The sequence below is a fragment of the Ctenocephalides felis genome, unplaced genomic scaffold (genome assembly GCF_003426905.1).
Source record: "Ctenocephalides felis isolate EL2017-DRISC unplaced genomic scaffold, ASM342690v1 CF-g0.4_SCAFFOLD_00845, whole genome shotgun sequence".
NCBI lineage: Eukaryota > Metazoa > Arthropoda > Insecta > Siphonaptera > Pulicidae > Ctenocephalides > Ctenocephalides felis.
Window position 1 is genome coordinate 2417409 of NW_020536999.1, and position 21655 is coordinate 2439063.

The window sequence follows — 21655 nt, forward strand, 5'->3', positions numbered from 1 at the left end:
GTGTACATTGTCCCTTCTGCACCAGGACCTTCACCAGGAACAATACTGTTCGAAGGCACATTGCTCGAGAACACAAAGCTCAGCAGGAAGCCCAACAATTGGCTCAGAGGTTGGGAGGACATTGAGGGAAAAAGTGAGTAAAAGATGATAAATGATGAATTTATCCATAAAGGGATGTAGGACAAAATTCTTTAGTTGTGAATTTCTTTGGGTGAAAGTTTGTCGGGTGAAACTGGAGAAAAGATAGAAAAACAACAGAAATTCAGATTCAGACCAAAAAGAGCCAAACCTGATTTTTTATGGTCGTTTTCTCGAAAACGTCTGGAGTCTGGAGCGATTTTAAAAATTAAAAGGGTCTTCGATGAAACTCAATATGAATTCTTAGGACATACACAGAATCCGGTTTTCCTATTTTTTTCAACTCTTCAAGTCGTTCTGAATCATTTGACACCAAAAGGTATCTGTTATTTTATGGTCGTTTTTACGAAAACGTCTGAACCGATTTTAACAATTTAAAGGACTTTTGATGTAACTCGATAATAAGACATACACAGAATCCGTTTTGCTCACTTCATTTTTAATTTTTCAAGTCATTTTGAATCATTTGATACCAAAAGGAGTCCTGTTATTCGCTGGACCGATTTTGTAAATTTAAAGGGTCCTCGATGAAACTAGTATGAGTTCTTAGTACATACACAGAATCCGGTTTGCCCTATTTTTTCAATTCTTCAAATCGTTCTGAATCATTTGATACCAAACTTGATTTTTATGGTGGATTTCTCGAAAACGGCTGGACCGATTTTAAAAATTAAAAGAGCATTTGATGAAACTCAATAATAGAACATAAACAGAAACCGTTTTGCCCGTTTCAAGTCGATCTGAATCATTTGACACCAAAAGTTCTCAAACTTGATCTTTTATGGTCGTTTTCTCGAAAATGGCTGGACCAATTTTTAAAATTTAAAGGGAATATAGAGTTCGTTTTACCCGTTTCAAGTCGTTTTGAATCATTTGACACCAAAACGAGTCAAACTTGATCTTTTCTGGTCGTTTTCGCTCTCTTTTCTCGCGTTTTACGAATTTCTAGTGAATGAGTCTAAAGAAGTTTTACTTCAAAAAATTCAAGGTATATGTTTAATGGCATGTGGGGTAACGTTTGAAAGGTCTCGACGAGCAGAAAACGATTTTCATAAAAAGTTGTCGGATTAAAATTAACATCGTAATATATTTCCAAATTTAGATTAAAATTAAAGTTTGCTCGTCAGTAGAGTCCCTTTTTGAAATATTTTCGAAATATTTTTGAAATACTTTAGATAAAAATCGAGTTTGCTCATCAGTAGAGTCTCTTTTTGAAATATTTTCGCAATATTTTTGAAATATTTTAGATAAAAATCGAGTTTGCTCGTCAATAGAGTCCTTTTTTGAAATATTTTTGAAATATTTTAGATAAAAATCGAGTTTGCTCATCAGTAGAGTCCTTTTTTGAAATATTCTAGATAAAAATCGAGTTTGCTCGTCAGTAGAGTCACTTTTCTGTTTTCAGGATTGATATTTAATTTGCGCGTCAGTAGAGTCCTTTTCCTCATTTATTTCTTAATTTGCTCGTCAGTAAAGTCTTTGTATCAATTTCTCTCAATTTGCTTGTCAGTAGAGTTCTTTTAATTTAAAATATGGTTTATTATTATATTTTTATCGAATTTTCTTAATTTCTTTGACAGTAGAGTTCTTAATTAACTTGCTAAAAACATCAATTTCTGTCGTTTTTGTCAAAACAGTTTCACATCGACAAACTTATTTTTACATTTAAATATCATTTTTAAAAAATATAAAAAATATTACAAATTGCAACAGTCAAGGATTTATATATATATATATATATATATATATATATATATATATCCATATATATATATTCACAAATCTTTTATCAGTACAAAAGAAATTTCGCTATAATCAAGAATTTTGTTTAAAATTTAAAAAAAATCTTTATAAAGATAATATAATAAAACTTATTTGTACCTGACTACTTTCTACGCAGCATTCTGTTAAAAAAAATGCTGCTGCTGATTCAGCAGTGTTTTTTGAATGTCTGTTTAAAAAAAAGCAAAACAAAACATCAGTTAGTGAAATAAAATATTGGTAAATAATATTTACCACAAAATGTGTGTATATATATATATAAATATTAATTATTTAATTAACTAAAATTTAGACTAGTGTCCAGTAAAATTTTGTGGAGACCCTGATGTAATGGTAAATGTTAGATGGTGAAAAAACATTTTTTGGATTTGTTTGTTTTTTTTTGGTAAATTTTTTTATGAAACATTACTGTGATCTGAATCCAGGCTCCGACAGAAAAATATGTATTAGGGTTGGTTTTCGTAGTTTTGGAGTGTTTTAAGAAACTTTGCTGAAGAAACTATAGCTCAGAAGTAAATTACACAAAACAGCAAAAGTTTTAATGAAAATTTTCCAATATAAATTCACCAAAATATTATATTGACTCATCTTAGATTGCGATGAAATTTTGTATGGTTATAGAGTTAATAGTCGAAATAAAGCTGTAAAATATTATAGGCCTAAGAGAAGTAGTTCGGAATTTTTGTGTAAAAATTAATGTGAAAGTACGTCTTGACTAGATTCAGGTATATCAGCATGTTTTTAAGACTTCAAATAATTTTTATAATTAATTAATTAAATATTAATTTTTTTAAATTTTAAATTTGATATCAGAACATTAGAAATTAATTTATTATTTTTTAGAAAATATTAATTTAATTGTACCGGGTCGGCTAGTATATATAAAACAAATGCAATAACCCTAGCTCCATTTATCAGCTCCATTATTTATAATTAAATAACTTTTCATAAGCCTATAATATTTTGCAGCAAGAAGATTTTAAAAAATATAGTTTTATCAAAATATTAATACATATATATATATGTATTTTCACATATAAGAATTTTGATAAAAATATTTTTTTTAAATCTGTTTATTAGGAAGTGATTAAAATATTATAGGCTTATGAAAAGTTATTTAACTGTAAAAATTTTGGAGCGTACTAGTGTCATTGCATTTATTCTGTATATATATACTAGCCGACCCAACCTTTGATTCGGTACAATCAAATTAATCTTTTTTTAAAAAAATAGGAAATTAAGGAAATTAATTTCTTTTGTTTTAACATCAAATTTAACCCTAAAGAAATAATGTATATGCTTAACTGCTATCTATTAAACGTTTATATAACTGACCAATAACTACACATTTACGTCGTATAATAAACATTTAATTTACAATATTTTGAGCTGAATAATTAAGATAAAAACCACTCTATAACTCAAGTTGAATCATATTATGAACGTACACAAAATTTCATCAAAATCTGTTCAGCAGTTTCGGAGTTTATCGCGGTCGTACGTACATTATTGTGACATACAATTTATAAACATATATGGGAAAAAAATGTTGCAAATATATCTTTACCTTCGAGCCATGGTTTCTTCGGCAAAGTTTCTTAAACATAAAACCAGAAGTGGGATTTGATCCACACCCTAACATATATATACATAAATATAATTATATATATACATATATAATTATAAAATTATAAAGATATTTAATAAGTATTTAAAATGTAACTTAACTACCTCTATTTGCAAATGATCTAGTTGAACTTTTTTTTATAAGAACTATTAATATATATATATATATATATATATATATATATATTTGTATAAGTTTTCTGGATAGCTATTATTAATTATAGTTTTTAAATTTCTGAACTAAAAGCTTTATTTTGGTCTGAAAAAAATAGTTATTTATTTTTTTCAATTAATTTTTTCAACGTTTCGTGGAAGTGGGATGTCGTATTCTTCAGGAATTATTAATAACAAATAAAAATATAAAAATCCTCATTATTAAATCCTTATATAATTATTAAAATATTTTTAATTTGAAAGAAATTACTTGAAACTTTCATAACCGAACATTTTTCAATTCAAACACTCAACAAACAAGAGGAAGGAAATAACTCAAAGTTGTCGATAACATTTTGCGTTTTCTACTGAACTTTATGAGTATACCGAGTTGCCCTAGAGTTTTTGTTGTTCCAAAAAGTTGTAGTTTATAAAATTTTAAACAAACTTGTCTTTTACCTCACTCATATTAATCGAATGGTTTAAGATTTATGAACGATTTAATACAAGAATGCACTTGCAACACGTTTCGATTAATTTTGCAGTTTCAAATGCATTTTTAAAGTATACCGAGTTGCTCTAGAGACTTTTGTTGCAAGACAATGTTGTTGATAATTTAATTTAGTATAAATTTCCCAAATGCATTATTCATGCAAATCGAATGGTTTGAAAATTACAAAAGAATTAAGAAATAAATGCACAAATAGAATGTCCAAGAAGACATCCAAAATGGCGCTAAGAACACTTATTGCCATTTCATGATTTCAAATGCATTTTTGAAGTATACCGAGTTGCTTTAGAGACTTTTGGTGTAAGACAAATTTGTTTATTATTCAATTTAGTACATATTTCCCGTATACACCATTCATGCAAATCGAATGGTTTGAAAGTTACAAAAATATTCATAAACAAATGCACAAATAGTACTTCCAATAAAAATACATCCCCTAATTTCAAAGGCATTTTTGAAGTATACCGAGTTGCTCTGGAGACTTTTGATGTAAGACAATGTTGTTGGTTATTTAATTTAGTGCAAATTTTTCAAATACACCATTCATGCAAATCGAATGGTTCGTAAGTTACAAAAGAATTTGTAAATAAATGCACAAATGTTCCTGAAAAAGGATACGTACCACTTTCACGAATTGTGTGAAAAAAAACATAAATTTTTTGAAAACCAAAAAAAAAAATTTGAGTTCAGAATTTTAAAAATTTTATTTACCTATACGTGTACAAAGCTTACCTCAGGACTTCGTATTTAAGAAACAAAATGTTAATTAGTGTGATTAATACTAATTAAGTATACCTGAATGTGTGTGTATTGATGTGTTTGTTTATTTTGATATGTTTTGTAGTGAATTGTTGACGAAAAAAATATTTATGTACGTTTGTAGAACTTAGATTACAACAAACTTACATAAAAAAAATGTCTTAGTGTGTTTCTATTACTAAACTCAGGTTAAAAAAATTAGAAGTATATATTATTTTTTTTAGTTCGTTTATAATAAGCAAAACCAAGATATGGTCTAAAACTATCAAAAGTAATAATTTCTTAATATTAATAATAATTTCTATTTGTGTTAATAATTATTTTCTAATATGAGTTAAACTCGTTAGTTTGTTTGAATTTATTATAAGAATAAAATTTAAAAAAAAACTCTCCACTTGGTGAATGTGATGTATAAAGAAAAAATTCAAAATTTGATAAATTTTTAGGATATATGAAAAATATTAATTAATATAATTAATGTAATGATTATTAATATATTGTAATTTAGAAATTAAACTAATATTAATTGTAAGATATACAAAATGTTAACACAGTACCTAAATGTAGCAAACAACTACCTCGCAGATTGTAAACAACTACCTCGTAATAGAAATATTAAATAGTAATAAAATACGTACATATATACATATATATATATATATATATATATATATATGTATATATGTGTTTATATATACAAGCACCTACCTCACAGTACGAAATCAAACTACCTCAACGTGTATTTGTATGTAAAACCTCAAACTTACCTGAATTTTTAGCATAATTTTATTTATATATACATATTAATATGATTAAAAGTGTATACTGTTTGCTTAAAACGTTTTGTAATTTTGTAATTACAAATTTGATTCGATTTTAACAAAATCTTAGTAGAATCGAATAAAATCTGATTGGAATCTACGCGAATCGAACAAAACTTGATTATTTAATTCTAAACATAAATTCTCTTGAAGATAAATTGTATAATTAAATTATTCATTTATATATATGATTTAATTATTTATATTTATATTTTTACTAGATTTTTGACTCGATATTTGCTGATTCAAATCAAACAACCGAAATCAATTCGAATCAAGATGCAATTAAAATTAAATTTTTTATTTCAAAATCAATTGAAAAAATTGAATATTTTTATGAATAGAATTTATTTTGTTATTCATTGACAATTTTCTAATTCGAATCACATAAAATCGAATTTGAATCTTAAATTAGACTTGAAAGTTTCTTGATTCGAATTACAAAAAATCGCATTCGAATAAATGTGAATCAAGTTCAATCAAATAACAATATATAAATAATTTATTTAATTTGAATTCAATGGAACAAATTGACTATTTTTTTAAATTATATCAAGATTTGTTTGTATTAGGGATTTTATTAGAGATTTGAGTTGAATTGACATTTTCCTGATTGAATCACGTTTTCCTGATTGAATTGAACTTTATTCGAATTTATTATAAATTTCTTTTGTGATTAGAATGAAGAAAATATCAAGTCGAATCAAGCTTTAATTTGACTTGACATTTTATTGATTTGAATCACAAAAAAATCAAACTCGAATCAATTTACAAATAATTATTGGCAAATCTATGGCACTTTTTCAATATTTTTATAACTACACCTATTTTTTGAAATTTTTGTGTTAAACACTAGGCAAATAATTTTAAATATATATTTTGAAAATTAACATTACCAGTTCACAACAAATTTAATAAAAAAAAATATTGACAGTCTTTCTTTACAAACGACAAACTAAATTTAGTCATTAAATGGTAAAACTTACACTAAGGATAAAATAAAAGCATCTATATAAATAATAATTAAAATTTATATGGAATTATATTATATTTTTATCTTATAAATAAATTTCAATCCTTACAGGGGTACTTTAATATTAATCCCTATGATTCGTGTATTACAAAACTGTTTTTTTTTTTAATTATAAAATGATGCAATTTATATCCTCTTCAATATGTAATTTACTACAGAAGTGCTTTTTAATTATTTTATATTATATCTGCACAATTAATTAATTAATTTCTAATTGTATCTGCACTTTTAATTTTAATTAAATCAATTTATTTATAATTAAAACTACTTTTCTTTGGCTAAACAGCTAAAATAATCAAATACAGAAAAAAAATTGATAATCCGAGTATAAAAACAGAAACATTTGTTAATATAAAATTATTTATATGTGTAAACAAAATACACTTAAAAATCTTGTATTACAATTCTAACAAAACTGTTTTAAGCAAATAGTTTATAATTTAATTTATAATGTATATATATATATATATATATATATATATATATATATATACATGATGAGATGTATTTAAACAAATAAAAAGTAGATTTGAAGTGATACGATTAAAAAAATCTAAATGTGCAAAGATTTTTTGAAAATTCTTGGATTATTATAATACTAATTAAATATACATATGCAACTATATATATATATATATATATATATATATATATATATATCATTGCATATGTATCTATTTCTCTAAGCACTATAAATTCTGAATATAGTTAGTTCTTAATAAAATTGAAAATGTACAAATACTAGTTTAATAATTGACATCACAAAGTGATGCAAAATTTAGATTATTTAATAATTAAAATAATTATATCTATGCATTATATATGCATATAGATATACATATATACATATATGTATAAGTGATCGATTTTGTATATGTGATGTATATTTATATACATATATATGAAGAAAATATTTGCATGGGTGAACAAAACCTTGTTTTTATGTTGTATGTATGTTATCTAATAGTTAATAAATAATAAATGAAATTAAATCAATGATAATGGATTTTTTTAATTTGATAGCCAAAATTTATAAATTATATTTAGTTTTTTAGTAGAGTAAGTTATAGTAATCGCAAAAAAATCGAAAATGAAAATTTTTACATATCTTTACGTTTCAGGGGTTTCTGAACAGTTTGGCTTGCCTTAGAAAAAGTGGATGTATGTGTATGTGTTTGTGCGTTTTTTTTCTGTATGGCGAAGGAAAAGCCTTTATGCATACCAGACTAGGTCTTTTATCTGGGTATGTCGGACTCAATACCGCTTAGGTACAATATATTACGGAAACGATTTTTTATTCACGATTTCGGGCGCACGGATCAACCGATTTGAATGATTAAAAAACCAGTCGATTCCTATTGATAAGAAGACGAGCTGATTAGTTTTCAGCAAAGGCAGGTCTAGCCGTTACGGAGATACGGAGCAAAGAGTGCAGAAAATAGAAATCGAGTTTTTGAAAGAAAGGGGCGTCCGATTTGAATCATTCAAAAAACATTCGATTTGTATTAACAGGGAGAAGTGGTGATTAGTTTTTGACAAAAGCAGGTCCAGCCGTTTCGGAGATACGGAGCTAAATGTGCAGAAAATTGTGGTTTTTAAGAGAACTAAACATCCGACAAAGGCAAGTTGCAAAAAATAGCAGTTTTTGAGAGAACTAAGCATCCGATTTGAATGATTAAAAAAACATTCAATTTATAATGATGGGGAGAAGTGGTGATTGGTTTTTGGCAAAGGCAGGTCCAGCAGTTTCGGAGATACGGAGCAAAGAGTGCAGAAAATAGAAATGGAGTTTTTGAGAGAAAGGGGCGTCCGATTTGAATGATTCGAAAAACATTCGATTTGTATTAACAGGGAGAAGTGGTGATTAGTTTTTGACAAAGGCAGGTCCAGCCGTTTCGGAGATACGGAGCTAAATGTGCAGAAAATTGTGGTTTTTAAGAGAACTAAACATCCGGCACAGGCAAATTGCAAAAAATAGCAGTTTTTGAGAGAACTAAGCATCCGATTTGAATGATTAATAAACCAATCGATTCCCATTTATAGGGAAATGTGCTGATTCGTTTTTGGCAAAGGCAGGTCCAGCAGTTTCGGAGATACGGAGCAAAGAGTGCAGAAAATAGAAATCGAGTTTTTGAGAGAACGGAGCATCCGATTTGAATGATTCAAAAAACATTCAATTAGTAATGAATAGGAGAAGAGGTGATTAGTCTTTGGCAAAGGTAGGCCCAGCCGTTAAGGAGATAAAGAGCAAAGAAAGAAATTTGTTTATCTCAAAATTAGTTTTTTTTAAATATTTAATACATTTTTTTACATTTCAGATAGTAATTTTGATTCTAACTAATATATCAAAAATACTTCACTTCACTTATATATCAAAAATAAATAATTTTAACATTGCAATTCAGTTTATATAATTCTTAGAAATATGAGATAAGATCCTTTTAATCTAACTCCGTTTGATCCTCGTTTGTTCATATACGTTTTCATGTAAACATATAAAAACCTTGTCGTCTTGTTTATAAGCTCTTATATTTCGGCTATAAAATACGATTAATGAATGTTACAGTATTTATAATAATCTATTAGAAAACATTTGAAATTCCTTGAATATTTCATTACGATGAGAAGTTCCAGCAATTTGCTTTAGGGCATGATATTATACACCACTAGTTTATAAGTTGATAGTTGTTTTTAGTTGAAATATAATTTTATAGCTTGGAATTTGGCGTTTTTTAAATGTACACCTATTAGTTGTGAATAAAATAAAGTCAAATTTGTCTAAAACCACATGAGAAACACCAAAAGTGCTGTTGTATTAGCCTAAAAAATAAATTATACTCAAAATAAACAAGTTTTACGTTAAATTTATAACTTAAAAACCAAAAATCAATAGCGATTCAAATAAAACTATAACTCCGTCTATTACCATTTTCAAATTTGAACTGTTTCAATTTTCCCGCCGCTCTCCGCTGGCAACACCATCTGTCGCTGTTTGTGACAAATCCGCGCCGAGTTCACAGTGGACATACCTACGTGCAAATGGAATGTCACTTTTGCATTTTCTAATTAATTTTTGACAATTTGAAACGTGAAAAACAACATTAAACCATTTACTAATCATTAAAAAAAATGTCCAAATGCATCCTTCACTTTACAACCTTTATTAACAATGATTGTGAGTTGGTTCGAGTGTAAAAGTGTGTATTTTGTTTCGAGCCGTCGTCGTCGTCGTCGAGATTATTTCAGTGCGAATTAGATTTAAATGGAGTTATTTGTGATGTGATTTATAGGAAGATAGAAAGGAATTTGTAGATGTGGTAAAGATTATAGTAAATGATGATGGACATGAATAACAGAGATAATAAATACGCGATGGACGCACAGGATTCTTATGACACCAGACAGGTAAAAAGGATAATAATAATAATATACACTTATTTATACACAAAATCCTTGTCCATTACCAATATGTCTACTCCCAAAGCCTTTTACAAAGTATTTTTTACTAAGGCCACTTTTAATAATATGCATCCATGACGTAAGCTCGGTTCCATGACAAATGTGACAAAAATAACAAATTATTCACATTTCCAATATATTTACCAATTATTTTATTGCAGGTGTTAATAAAGCATTGTTGGATATTTTTAAAAATGTTATTGAAGTCTTGTTAATATTATTTTAATTTGTTGAAATTTTGCAGACAATTTGAAGAATGTCAATGTGTGGGTTGTACTGTACTATTTAGGTGTAAAAGACTTTTTGTAGAGAATTTTAGAAAGAATTTGGGTTATTTGATTGAGGAATTGCATCATAATGCAATTTTTATGTGCATTTGTAAATTTTGGAGGTAATCTGTCAGAAATGTGTTGAGGCTCGATGAAACTAACCTTTCTTTACTTTTTGTACCAAAACACTTTTCTTCAGAATTTTGTTTTAAAATTACAAGAATTTGTAGTATTTGCACTCAAGGATTGCATTTTTATGCATTTTTAATGTTTATTTATACATTTTGAAGGTAATTTTTTGGAAGTGTATTGAGACTCGATGAAACTAACCTTTCTTTACTTTTGTGCCATAAAACTTTCAGAAGACTTTTCTTTATTAGAGTTTTGTTTTGAAATTGTAAGACTATAATTTGGAATATTTGACTCAAGAAGTGCATTTTTATGCAATATTGTCTCTTACAAACTTTGAAGCTAATTTGTCAAAATTGTATTGTGACTTGATGAATCTAAACTTTTCTTTAGAATTTTGTTCCGATATTGCAAGAATTTGGAATATATGACTCAAGAGTTGCATTTGAATGCACTTGTATTGTTTATTTATAAATTTTGAAGATAATTTGTTAGAATTGCATTGAAACTCATTGAAACTAATCTTCCTTTACTTTTGTGCCATAAAACTTTGGAAAAGACTCTTCTTCAGACTTTGGTATAGAATTTGCAAGACTTCTATGATATTTGACTCAGGGTTTGCATTTTTATGCACTTTAATTGTTTATTTATAATTTTGAAGGTAATTTGTCAGAAATTGAGATGAATTTAGAGGGTAATCTGTAAGAAATGTATTGAGATTCGATGAATCTAACCTTTCTTTACTTTTGTGCCAACAAACCTTCAGAAGACTTTTCTTAAAAGTTTGGTTTTGAATTTGCAAGAATTTGTAGTATTTGATTGAGAAATTGTATTTGTATACTACTTTGTTGTTTATTTATAATTTTGAAGATAATCTGCCAGAAATGTTTTGAGAGTCGAGGAAACTAACCTTTCTTTACTTTTGTGCCAAAAAAGTTGCCGAAGACTTTTCTTTGAAATTCTGTTTTGAAATTGCAAGTATTTGGGATATTTGACTCAGGAATTGCATTTTTATGCTACATAATTGCTTATTTATAAATTTTGAGGTTAATTTGTTAGAAATGCATTGAGACTCGATGAAACTAACCTTTCTTTACTTTCGTGCCAAAAAAGTTTCAAAAAACTTTTCTTTATCAAAATTTTATTTTGAAATTGCAAGACTTAGTGGTATTTGACTAAGGATTGTATTTTTATGCAAATTTATTGTGCATTTATAAATTTTGAAGTTAATCTGCCAGAAATGTATTGATAGTCGATGAAACTAACCTTTCTTCACTTTTGTGACAAAAAAATTTCAAAAGACTTTACTTTAGACTTTGGTTCTGAAATTGCAAGATCAGGAATTGCATTTTGGTTCAATTCTAGTGTTTATTTATACTTTTGAACGTAATCTGTAAGAAATGTATTGTACTGTTTACTTAATTTTTGAGACTCGATGAGACTAACCTACCTTGACTCAATGAAACTAACCTTCCTGTCTTTGTTTTCACCAAATTTATCTATCTATAAACTGAAGAACTATATTTGTTACCTTGTAAAATATATACTTTAATTAATATTATCTTATATGGATTTTATATAATTATATGCTAATAATTATAATATAATTAATAATCTCTCAGAAATGTTTAGTTGATTTTTAAGGCTCGATGAACCTAACCTTCCTGTCTTTGTTTCCACCAAATTTGTTTGTATATAAACTAAAGAACTATATTTGCTTTATTTTAAAATTTACATTTCAATTAATATTATCTTTTATCGATTTTATAAAATTATATTTATATATACCTATTTATTTATTTTTTATGATAGATTATTAAAGGACAGACTCGAGTAAATCATATATGAAAGAAATAATGTGATTTATACTTGATACTAATAAATAAGAATATAAAGTGAATGTTTGTCCACAATTTAAAAACAAAGCTTGAATTTTTAAAAATGACATCTTACAATTTTTCCATTTTGTCGAATAATAATTGATAAATGTATGCAATTCATGTCAAATCAACTTAGTATCAGTATTCAATGATATAAATATCCATATCCAATATCAAATATAAAATATTTAGATTTTAAATGGAATTTGTACGTTTGTTATTTGAATACATTTTTATACATTATAAAAAAGATCCTAAAACCTACTTTGAATGAAACTTATATACAGACAAATGTAAGCTGAGACAACAAAAAAAAAATCCATTGATGTAATTGTTTAGTAGATGCTTTAAATAATATATTATTTGCAATTATTTCATTGTTTGCTATTATTTGTCCTACTAAAATATTGTTGGACTGTGGAAGACCAGTGGTTTAATTTTAAACATTAATACACACCGTGTATGTCCTAAGAGTGCCTTCGTATATGGTAATTGTTTTATTTATTTGGAAAATTACATTTTCACCTAGTTTATTTCAATTTGTAATTTTTTTTGAGAAAAATAAATGACTGTAAGCTGATAAAAATTTTCAGCCTCTGATTTTTCTGCAAAAAATGTTATTAATTCATTGTTTTCCATTCTTTTCCATACTAAAATATAGTAGGGCTGTGGAAGACCAGTGGTATATTTTAAAAAGTTATCAACGTTTTTTGGTAACTCTTTAGGATATACACCGTGTATGTCCTAAGAGTGCTTTCATATATGGTAATTATCTTATTTATTTGCAAAATTATATTTTTACCTGAATTATTTCATTTTTTCCAATTTTCTTGGGAAAAATTACTCAAAGCTGATAAAAATTTCCATCTTCAGATTTTGCAAAACAAATGTTATTATTTTTTTTTTAGCCATACTTAAATATTGTAGGGCTGTGGAAGACCAGTGGTTTAATTTTAAAAATTAAGGAACGTTTTTTGGCAATTCTTTTGGACATATACCGTGTATGTTCTAAAAGCGCGTTTGTATATTGTTATTTTGTCATTTTTTAATTTTTATCTAGTTTATTTCAATTTGCAATTTTCTTAAGAAAAAAATGACTGTACCTGATAAAAATTTTCAGCGTCTGGTTTTTCTGCAAAAAAATGTTATCACATACTCGAAAGAGTACTTTTTGTTTGTGTTCTATATAATTAACTTATCACTTTAATTAATTGTTATCGGTGCAATTGCAAATTGGTAGTACATTCTTGAGAAATTGAAATTATTTCGTTTGTTTGTTTCGAGTTATGCGATTGGTATTTGAGGAATTTTATAAATGCATTTGGGAATTCAAATATTTTAGTGAAATGTTTTAATAGCTTTAAATGTTTTTTCTTGTTTTCAAACCTTAGACAAAAATAAACAATAATTCTTCTTGGTGTATCGTTTATCTTTTCAGATGAAAATTAGCCAAAAACCATCCTTCATCCTTGTCCTGGTTAACCATAAGGATGGTTTGGCTAATTCCTTGCTAGATTTCCTTCAACATTCTAGTCAAATTTTGAAGTCCATGATATCTAAATGAATGTATTTATAAGTAGGGTTGGTAAAAAAATATTTCTTATACATTGATAAAATTTGATACATCAATAAGATTTGATTTTAGCAACAATTTAAATTTTTACGATTTTTTTTGGCCATTTTTATGAAACTTTCTATGCCGATATAAAGGAACATGCTCCAGGTGAACATTAGACAAACCATCCTTCAAATTTTGAAGTCGATGATAACCAAATTAATATATTTACAAGCGGAGTTGGTAAAAAAATATTTTTATACATTTGTGATTGTTAAGGTTTTTATCAACATCTTTAGAGTTAATAAGGTCCAAAAAGATTTATAATTTCGGATTTTACAATTGGGTTCGGAGGTGGAAATAGTTGTCGGAAGGATTGAAGTAGGAACTTTTTACCATAATGAAAGTATTGTTCTTTATTTTCAGAATTGTTCTTGGAATAAGTGTTTATATTTCACTCGTTTGTACTATTTTAAACGACTTCCGGCATTGTTGTCGTTGGAAATGTATTTTTAGGGCATCATGTTTAAGGATAAACATCCACACATATGGTGAATGACAAAATTTAAGGAGCAAATTAAGGACGATAATAAATTATCAGGCTTTTGTGTGTGTGAATCACTAAATTAAAAGTAAGACTAGTGGTACATGGCATCGTGCCTTAAGGCAAATTGCTAGAAATTTCCGTACCAGAATTAAATATTCGAATATAAAAAATTGAAAATCAATAAATATTGATCAATGACTAATAACAATTGTTTTAAAAAAATTTAAAGATATAATTAACTTCCCGTAGGGTAAGTTATAGTAATCGCAAAAAAATCAAAAATGAAAATTTTTATATATCTTTACGTTTCAGAGGTTTCTGAACATTTTGGCATACCTTAGAAAAAATGGATGTATGTGTGTGTGTGTGTGTGTGTGTATGTATGTATGTATGTATGTATGTATGTATGTATGTGTGTGTATGTATGTATGTGCGGATACAAATTTTCGTCGACGATTTCGGGAACACGGATCAACCTATTTGAATAATTCAAAAAACATTCGATTCGTATTAATAAGGAGACGTGCTGATTAGTTTTTGGCGAAGGCAGGTCTAGCCGTTCCGAAGATACGGGGCAAAAAGTGCCGAAAGCGGTAACTCAGTTTTTAAGCGAACGGAGCGTCCGATTTGAATAATTCAAAAAACATTTCACTTGTATTGACAAGATGAAGAATCGATAAAATTTTGATGAAGGTAGGTCTAGCGGTTTCGGAGATATGGAGAAAAAAGTAAAAAAATGAGCCATTTGGCGGTCAAAAATGATCATTAGACATATGCACATCAAATTATCAGATATTTTATAGAGATTTTAACAATAAGTATACATTTTGTTAACATTCCTATGGGTTCCGTACCAATGCTTATGCGTTAGACATTGACGCGGGGCTTACGCGCCTTATATTTTGTCCCTATGCAGTTAAAGCAGTACGATTGCTTTGAAAAGAAAGTTCAGTTCTTCCACAATATGTCAAAATAAAGAAAAAAAAATTTTTCAAAAAAAAAAAAAAATTAAAAAAAAAAATATTTTTTTTAAAAAAATTTTTTTTTCAAAAAAAGTAATTTTTTGTCCAATTTATAGTTTCTCAAAAATCTTATTTTTTCAAAGTAATTTTTTTCAAAAATGTTAATAGTTTTTAAAAAAATAATAATTTTTGGTACGGGAAGTTTCAGCAATTTGCCTTAAGGCACGATGCCTTAATTGGCTTAAGACAGAATTCCACTTACAGCTAGTTATAATTACTATAGGTATATTTATTCGTTCGTATAATATACAGTTTTACGATCTTATCGCTTAAAACACTTAAGAATATTAGCAAAACGTGTCGAATGAATTCATCTGTGGTTCTAATAACGCATATGAATATATACATTTTTAAAGCGAATTGTAAATTAAAAAAAAATTGTAAATTTTTGAAAATTTTGAAAAAAAACGTCTGAAAAATTTGAAGTTTGTTTCGTATTAAAATATTTAGTACGAAACTCAAAAAAATTGTAACAAAATTAGTACACATGTTTAAAATCTCTATAAAATATCTGATATTTTACATCTCCCCATCAGTAGCTATCGAATGTTTTTTTAATCAAAAATTGAATCCAAACATACATACACACACACACGTATATCCATTTTTCTAAGGTATGCCAAAATGTTCAGAAACCTTTGAAACGTGAAGATATGCGAAAAAATTATTCTCAATTTTTTTTTGGGATTACTATAGGTAACTTACCCTACGGGAAGTTAAAAAATGCCAAAAAATGGAAAACTATAAAATATTTAAATATGATCAGATAAATTATTTTTTACACAATACGCTAAATTACAAAATTTAAGGTTAAAGGTTGGATATGGGCTTTCCCGTGTATTAGTGGTTACAGCTATGGGTTTCAAATTAGAAGTTCTAGATTCGATACACTTCGGACAGTCTGATATCAAGCAGCATTAACATATGTTTTCAATATAAACAATATCTTTACTCATCAGTATTAATAACTTGTCTAAGGAGGGTAAGCGTGTGTTTCCAAAACTTTCAATTTCCAAAATATTTCAAAATAAAAAATCATTTTTTCTAAAAGTTTTTTTCCAAAGACATTTTTTAGCAAAAATTTAAAATATCTCAAAGTTTAGAAAAAAATAATCTTTTTTAAAAACAATAATTTTTAGTACGGGAAGTACCAGCGATTTGCCTTTAGGTACGATGCCATACACCACTAGTTTATTTATTAATAATAAATTCCTCAAAAACCGATATGCCAACCGTTGGGTTACCATCTAATAAAGTCACGTAATTACTTCAGTTTCTAATTGCTCTTAATATTATAATAATTAAAGTTTAATCTCTATTTAAAATATTACTCATAACCTTTTACAAGTCGAGATATCTTTGTTTTATTTTCTCTAAACCGATTTGCAAAGTGTTTGCCAACCTATTGTTGATTTTATTTGTTTACAATCGGATTAGCAATCATATATTATTCATCGATTGCAAAATATCGATAATCGTGATGTTATTGGTTCATTGTGACGTCGGAATAATAGTAATAATATTTTAAATAGTATAAATATAGCTTAGTTGATATAGAACGCAAAAAATAATATTTTTGTGCAAATAAAAGCGGCATTAATTTATTATTAACTTGCAGTAGGGTGAGGTGAAAATCGAAAATGAATTTTTTTTGCATATTTTTGCGTTTCAGAAGTTTCTGAACATTTTGGCATACTTTAGAAAAAATGGATGTGTGTGTGCTTTGCTTTGTGTGTCCGCAATTTTTCGACAACGATTTCGGGCGCACGGACCAACCGATTTAAATGCTTCAAAAAGTAATCGATTTCTATTGATAGGGAGATGTGCTGATTAGTTTTTGGCAATGGCAGGTCCAACCGTTTTGGAGATACTTAAAAAAAGTGCTAAAAACAGCAACTCAGTTTTTGACTGAACGGAGCATCCGATTAAAATGATTCAAAAAACATGTCACTTGTATTGATGGGATGAAGAGTTTGTTACATTTTTGCAAAGGCAGGTCCAGATGTTTCGGACTTGCACAAGAAAGTTTAAAAATTGTAATTTAGTGATTAGAAATAATCATTTCTATTACATATTATTCATTGATTTCTGTATAAATAGAATTATTGGTAGACATTCAGAAGGGTAAAGTGGTAGATAGTGGACAGGTAGATAGGTAGATAGGTAGATAGGTTGACAGGTTGACAGGTTGACAGGTTTTTGACCAACCCGATATATAAATACAGTGGTACCTTGACATACGAGTATAATTCGTTCCGTAACTACACTCGTATGTCGAATCACTCGTATCTCAAAGCACTTTTTTCTATATAAATCCATTGAAATGCCGGTAATTCTTTCCAGTACTGTGATTTTTGTTAAGTTTTTTGAATATTAAACATAAATTTACTATTTACTCATTTAATTATTGTTTTTTCTTTTCATTCATGATATTGTAATGCCAAATTTTAATTAAGATAAAATTTAGTGCATTAATAAAATTTGAACTACTGGGTTTTCTTTTAAAATTCTATGTTATTTGTCAAATTAATTACTCAATGTTTTTCTATTTAGACATATTATAATTTATAAGAAAATAAAAAAAAAGTTCATGATATTGTGGAAATGAGTTAGACAAGTTTTTTTTGAACTCCCATACTCAAAATAACTATGTATAGTCACTATTAATTAACTTCCCGTAGGGTAAGTTATAGTAATCGCAAAAAAATCGAAAATGAAAATTTTGGCATACCTTAGAAAAAATGGATGTATGTGTGTGTGTGTGTGTGTGTGTGTGTGTGTGTGTGTGCGTGTGTGTATGTATGTGCGGATACAAATTTTCGTCGACGATTTCGGGAACACCGATCAACCGATTTGAATAATTCAAAAAACATTCGATTCGTATTGATAAGGAGACGTGCTGATTAGTTTTTGGCGAAGTCAGGTCTAGCCGTTCCGAAGATACGGGGCAAAAAGTGCCGAAAACGGTAACTCAGTTTTTAAGAGAACGGAGCGTCCGATTTTAATAATTCAAAAAACATTTTACTTGTATTGACAAGGTGAAGAACCGATCAAATTTTCATAAAGGCAGGTCTAGCGGTTTCGGAGATCTAATGAAAAAAGTAAAAAAAAATGCCATTTGGCGGTCAAAAATGATCATTAGACATATGCACATTAAATTATCAAATATTTTATAGAGATTTTAACAATAAATATAATTTTGGTTTACATTCCTATGGGTTTCGTACCAATGTTTACGCGTTAGACGTCGACGCGGCGCTTACGCGGTTTGATATTTCGTCTTTATGCAGTTAAAGTAGTACGATTGCTTTGAAAAAAAGTTTAGATCTTTCAAAATATGTCAAAATAAAGAAAACATTTTTTTTTCAAAAAAAAAAAAATATAAAAAAAAATTAAAAAAAATTTTTTTTTAAAAAAAAAAGTAATTTTTTGTCTAATTGTTTGTCAAAAATCTTATTTTTTCGAAGTAAATTTTTTTCAAAAATGTTAATCGTTTTTAAAAAAATAATAATTTTTGGTACGGGAAGTTCCAGCAATTTGCCTTAAGGCACGATGCCTTAATTGCCTTAAGACAGAATTTCACTTACAGCTAGTTTATAGTCAAATTTCAAATGTTAAAATAATTCTCGATATATTCGCATGGGTAAATCGTTATTACACAATTAATATTAATAAATAATCGTAATGACTAACTATAAAATAATTTACTATCATAAAACAGCCAAAATATTTCTATGATTGAAAAATCATTGTTATAACTGACTAACATTTTCATATTTTCATTTTGCCATTAACATTTTTCGAGAAAACTCTTATTCGCTCAAAGCTCGTATCTCGAATTTTGCTCGTATGTCGAAGCAACAAATCGCTCTTTTGGCGGCTCGTATCACAAAACACTCGTATATCGAGTCATTCGTAAGTCGAGGTACCGCTGTATATTTATTTGGTTACTATAAACTTTACTAGTTGACTTGAAGGTTGAGTTGAAGTTTTTTTTTGGAACTGGGAAAGATGTTTTTTTTTTTAAAAAAAATCTGTTGGGTGCATCTGTCGAAAACTTTGCATATCTTTATGAGGATTCGGACAGAAATTCTTGGAAATTAACAAAAATTTGTATCATTTACTTTCTAAAAATCTAATAAATAACTAAATAAAATCATTGGTCATCATCAACTGCTCATCAATAGTTCACCAGAACGTTGAAGTAAAATTCTTCCAAGTACTTGGAATAAGACTTTTTTAAGAATAAGATCTATTATGTGTGTGATGTGTGTTTACACAAAAATATCAAATTATTGAAATAAATTTTAAAAATATCAAAATAACGCAACCTGTTAAAAATTTTGCAATAAATGTCGTATCAACTTCACACCCACTTCAAGCAAATCGCTTGAACCAACAATAATGCCAACGAGAGAGCAAACATATTAATATATAAATACAAATATATATATATATATATATATATATATATATATTATAAAAAATAGTTGTTATAATTGCGGAGGCAAATGTGGGCACCACACACATCTTCCCACACATGCACAAGAACAGAAATGCCAGGTGAAAAAGTTGCGTCACTTCGGTAACACTAACATTTCTTGCAATATTGATTTTGCATAACACAAAAGAATGCCATTCATGAAATCGAAGCGAACTTGCTCGTGGCACAGTGGTAAGAGCCTTGGCCTTGCAGCTAGAAGACTCTTGGCTCAAATATTGTCTGAGATGCAGCAGTAGTTATAGCAGGTTTTAGTTGAATATATAAATCTATACTTCTACAACGCGTAACTGAAATTACGACAGCCCTCCTATAGCGTGGTACTCCTACAGCGCGGTTTTCATTCAACAGCCTATGAGTTGCTTCCGCGAAACCTATGAATGACTGTAGTAACTAGATATTGTTGCAAGAGGTTTTAATATCGACTATTTTATATTTTGTATCAAATCACGGTTTATATCATAGCTTTGTACGACGACATCGGTTTTAGTAGTGTCAGAGTTCTTTTACAGAACGTTATTAGTCTTTCTAAGAAATTGTTATTTAAATAATTTTGCAAAATATTTTAGTTTAGCTTGTTTAATTTTTATCCTTATATGATGAACTCGTGAATTCAATTAAAACAATTTATTATTTATTATGTTTTTTCTATTCGTTGACTTCCATATAAAGCAGTGCAAATGTTGCGACTTGTACTAACTCCGAATTTCTTACAGCGCGGTTTCCATACAACGCGGTAACAGAAGATTCCATAGAACGCGCTATAAATTAGCCTGATTTTGTACGTTAAATCTGAGTTTCTTATAGCATGGTTTTTATATTACACGGTACGCGTTATAGGATGGTTGGCTTTATAAATATATATATATATATATATATATATATATATATATATATATTAGGGTGGTCCTTAAAATTGTCATTTTCGAATTTCCTTGCTCCCAGGGGTTCAAATGGTTCCAAATTGATAAAAAACAACTCTCTGAAAGTTTTAGCTCTTAATATTAACGTTTAGATAGAGCGCAATTCAAAGCTTGTATGGAAAGAGCATGGAAAAAATTTTGAAAATTTAAAAAAAATGTTTTAGGTATAACTTAGCGACAAATGAATGGGTTTTATTCATTCATTTGCTCGCTAAATTACTTCTAAAAAACATTTTTAAAATTTTTGAAAATTGTTCCATGCTCTTTCCATACGAAGTTTGATTAAAATGCGCTCTATCTAAACTTTAATATTAAGAGCTAAAACTGTCAGAGAATTGTTTTTTATCTATTTGGAACCATTTGAGCCCCTGGGAGCAAGGAAATTCGAAAATGACCATTTTAAGGACCACCCTATATATAATATATATACACCTAAGTCTGTTTTTACACGGAGATTGGTTCCAGAAGAATCCGTGTAAAAAAAAAACGTGCAAAAAAAGACATTGATCTTATACAAAAATGGGTGATTTGTTCCTAATCTCTAAAA

General features: G+C 27.8%; 1 protein-coding gene across 1 annotated transcript in view; it reads left to right on the top strand.

Moving 5' to 3' along the window:
* Nucleotides 1-9894: 9894 nt before the first annotated feature.
* Nucleotides 9895-21655, top strand: part of LOC113364044 (patronin-like) — a 64288-nt gene continuing 52527 nt past the window's right edge. The window contains exon 1 of the mRNA XM_026606504.1: nt 9895-10228. Within this exon, the coding sequence (XP_026462289.1) occupies nt 10157-10228 (72 nt within the window). The 5' untranslated portion in view covers nt 9895-10156. The remainder of the gene's footprint in view (nt 10229-21655) is intronic.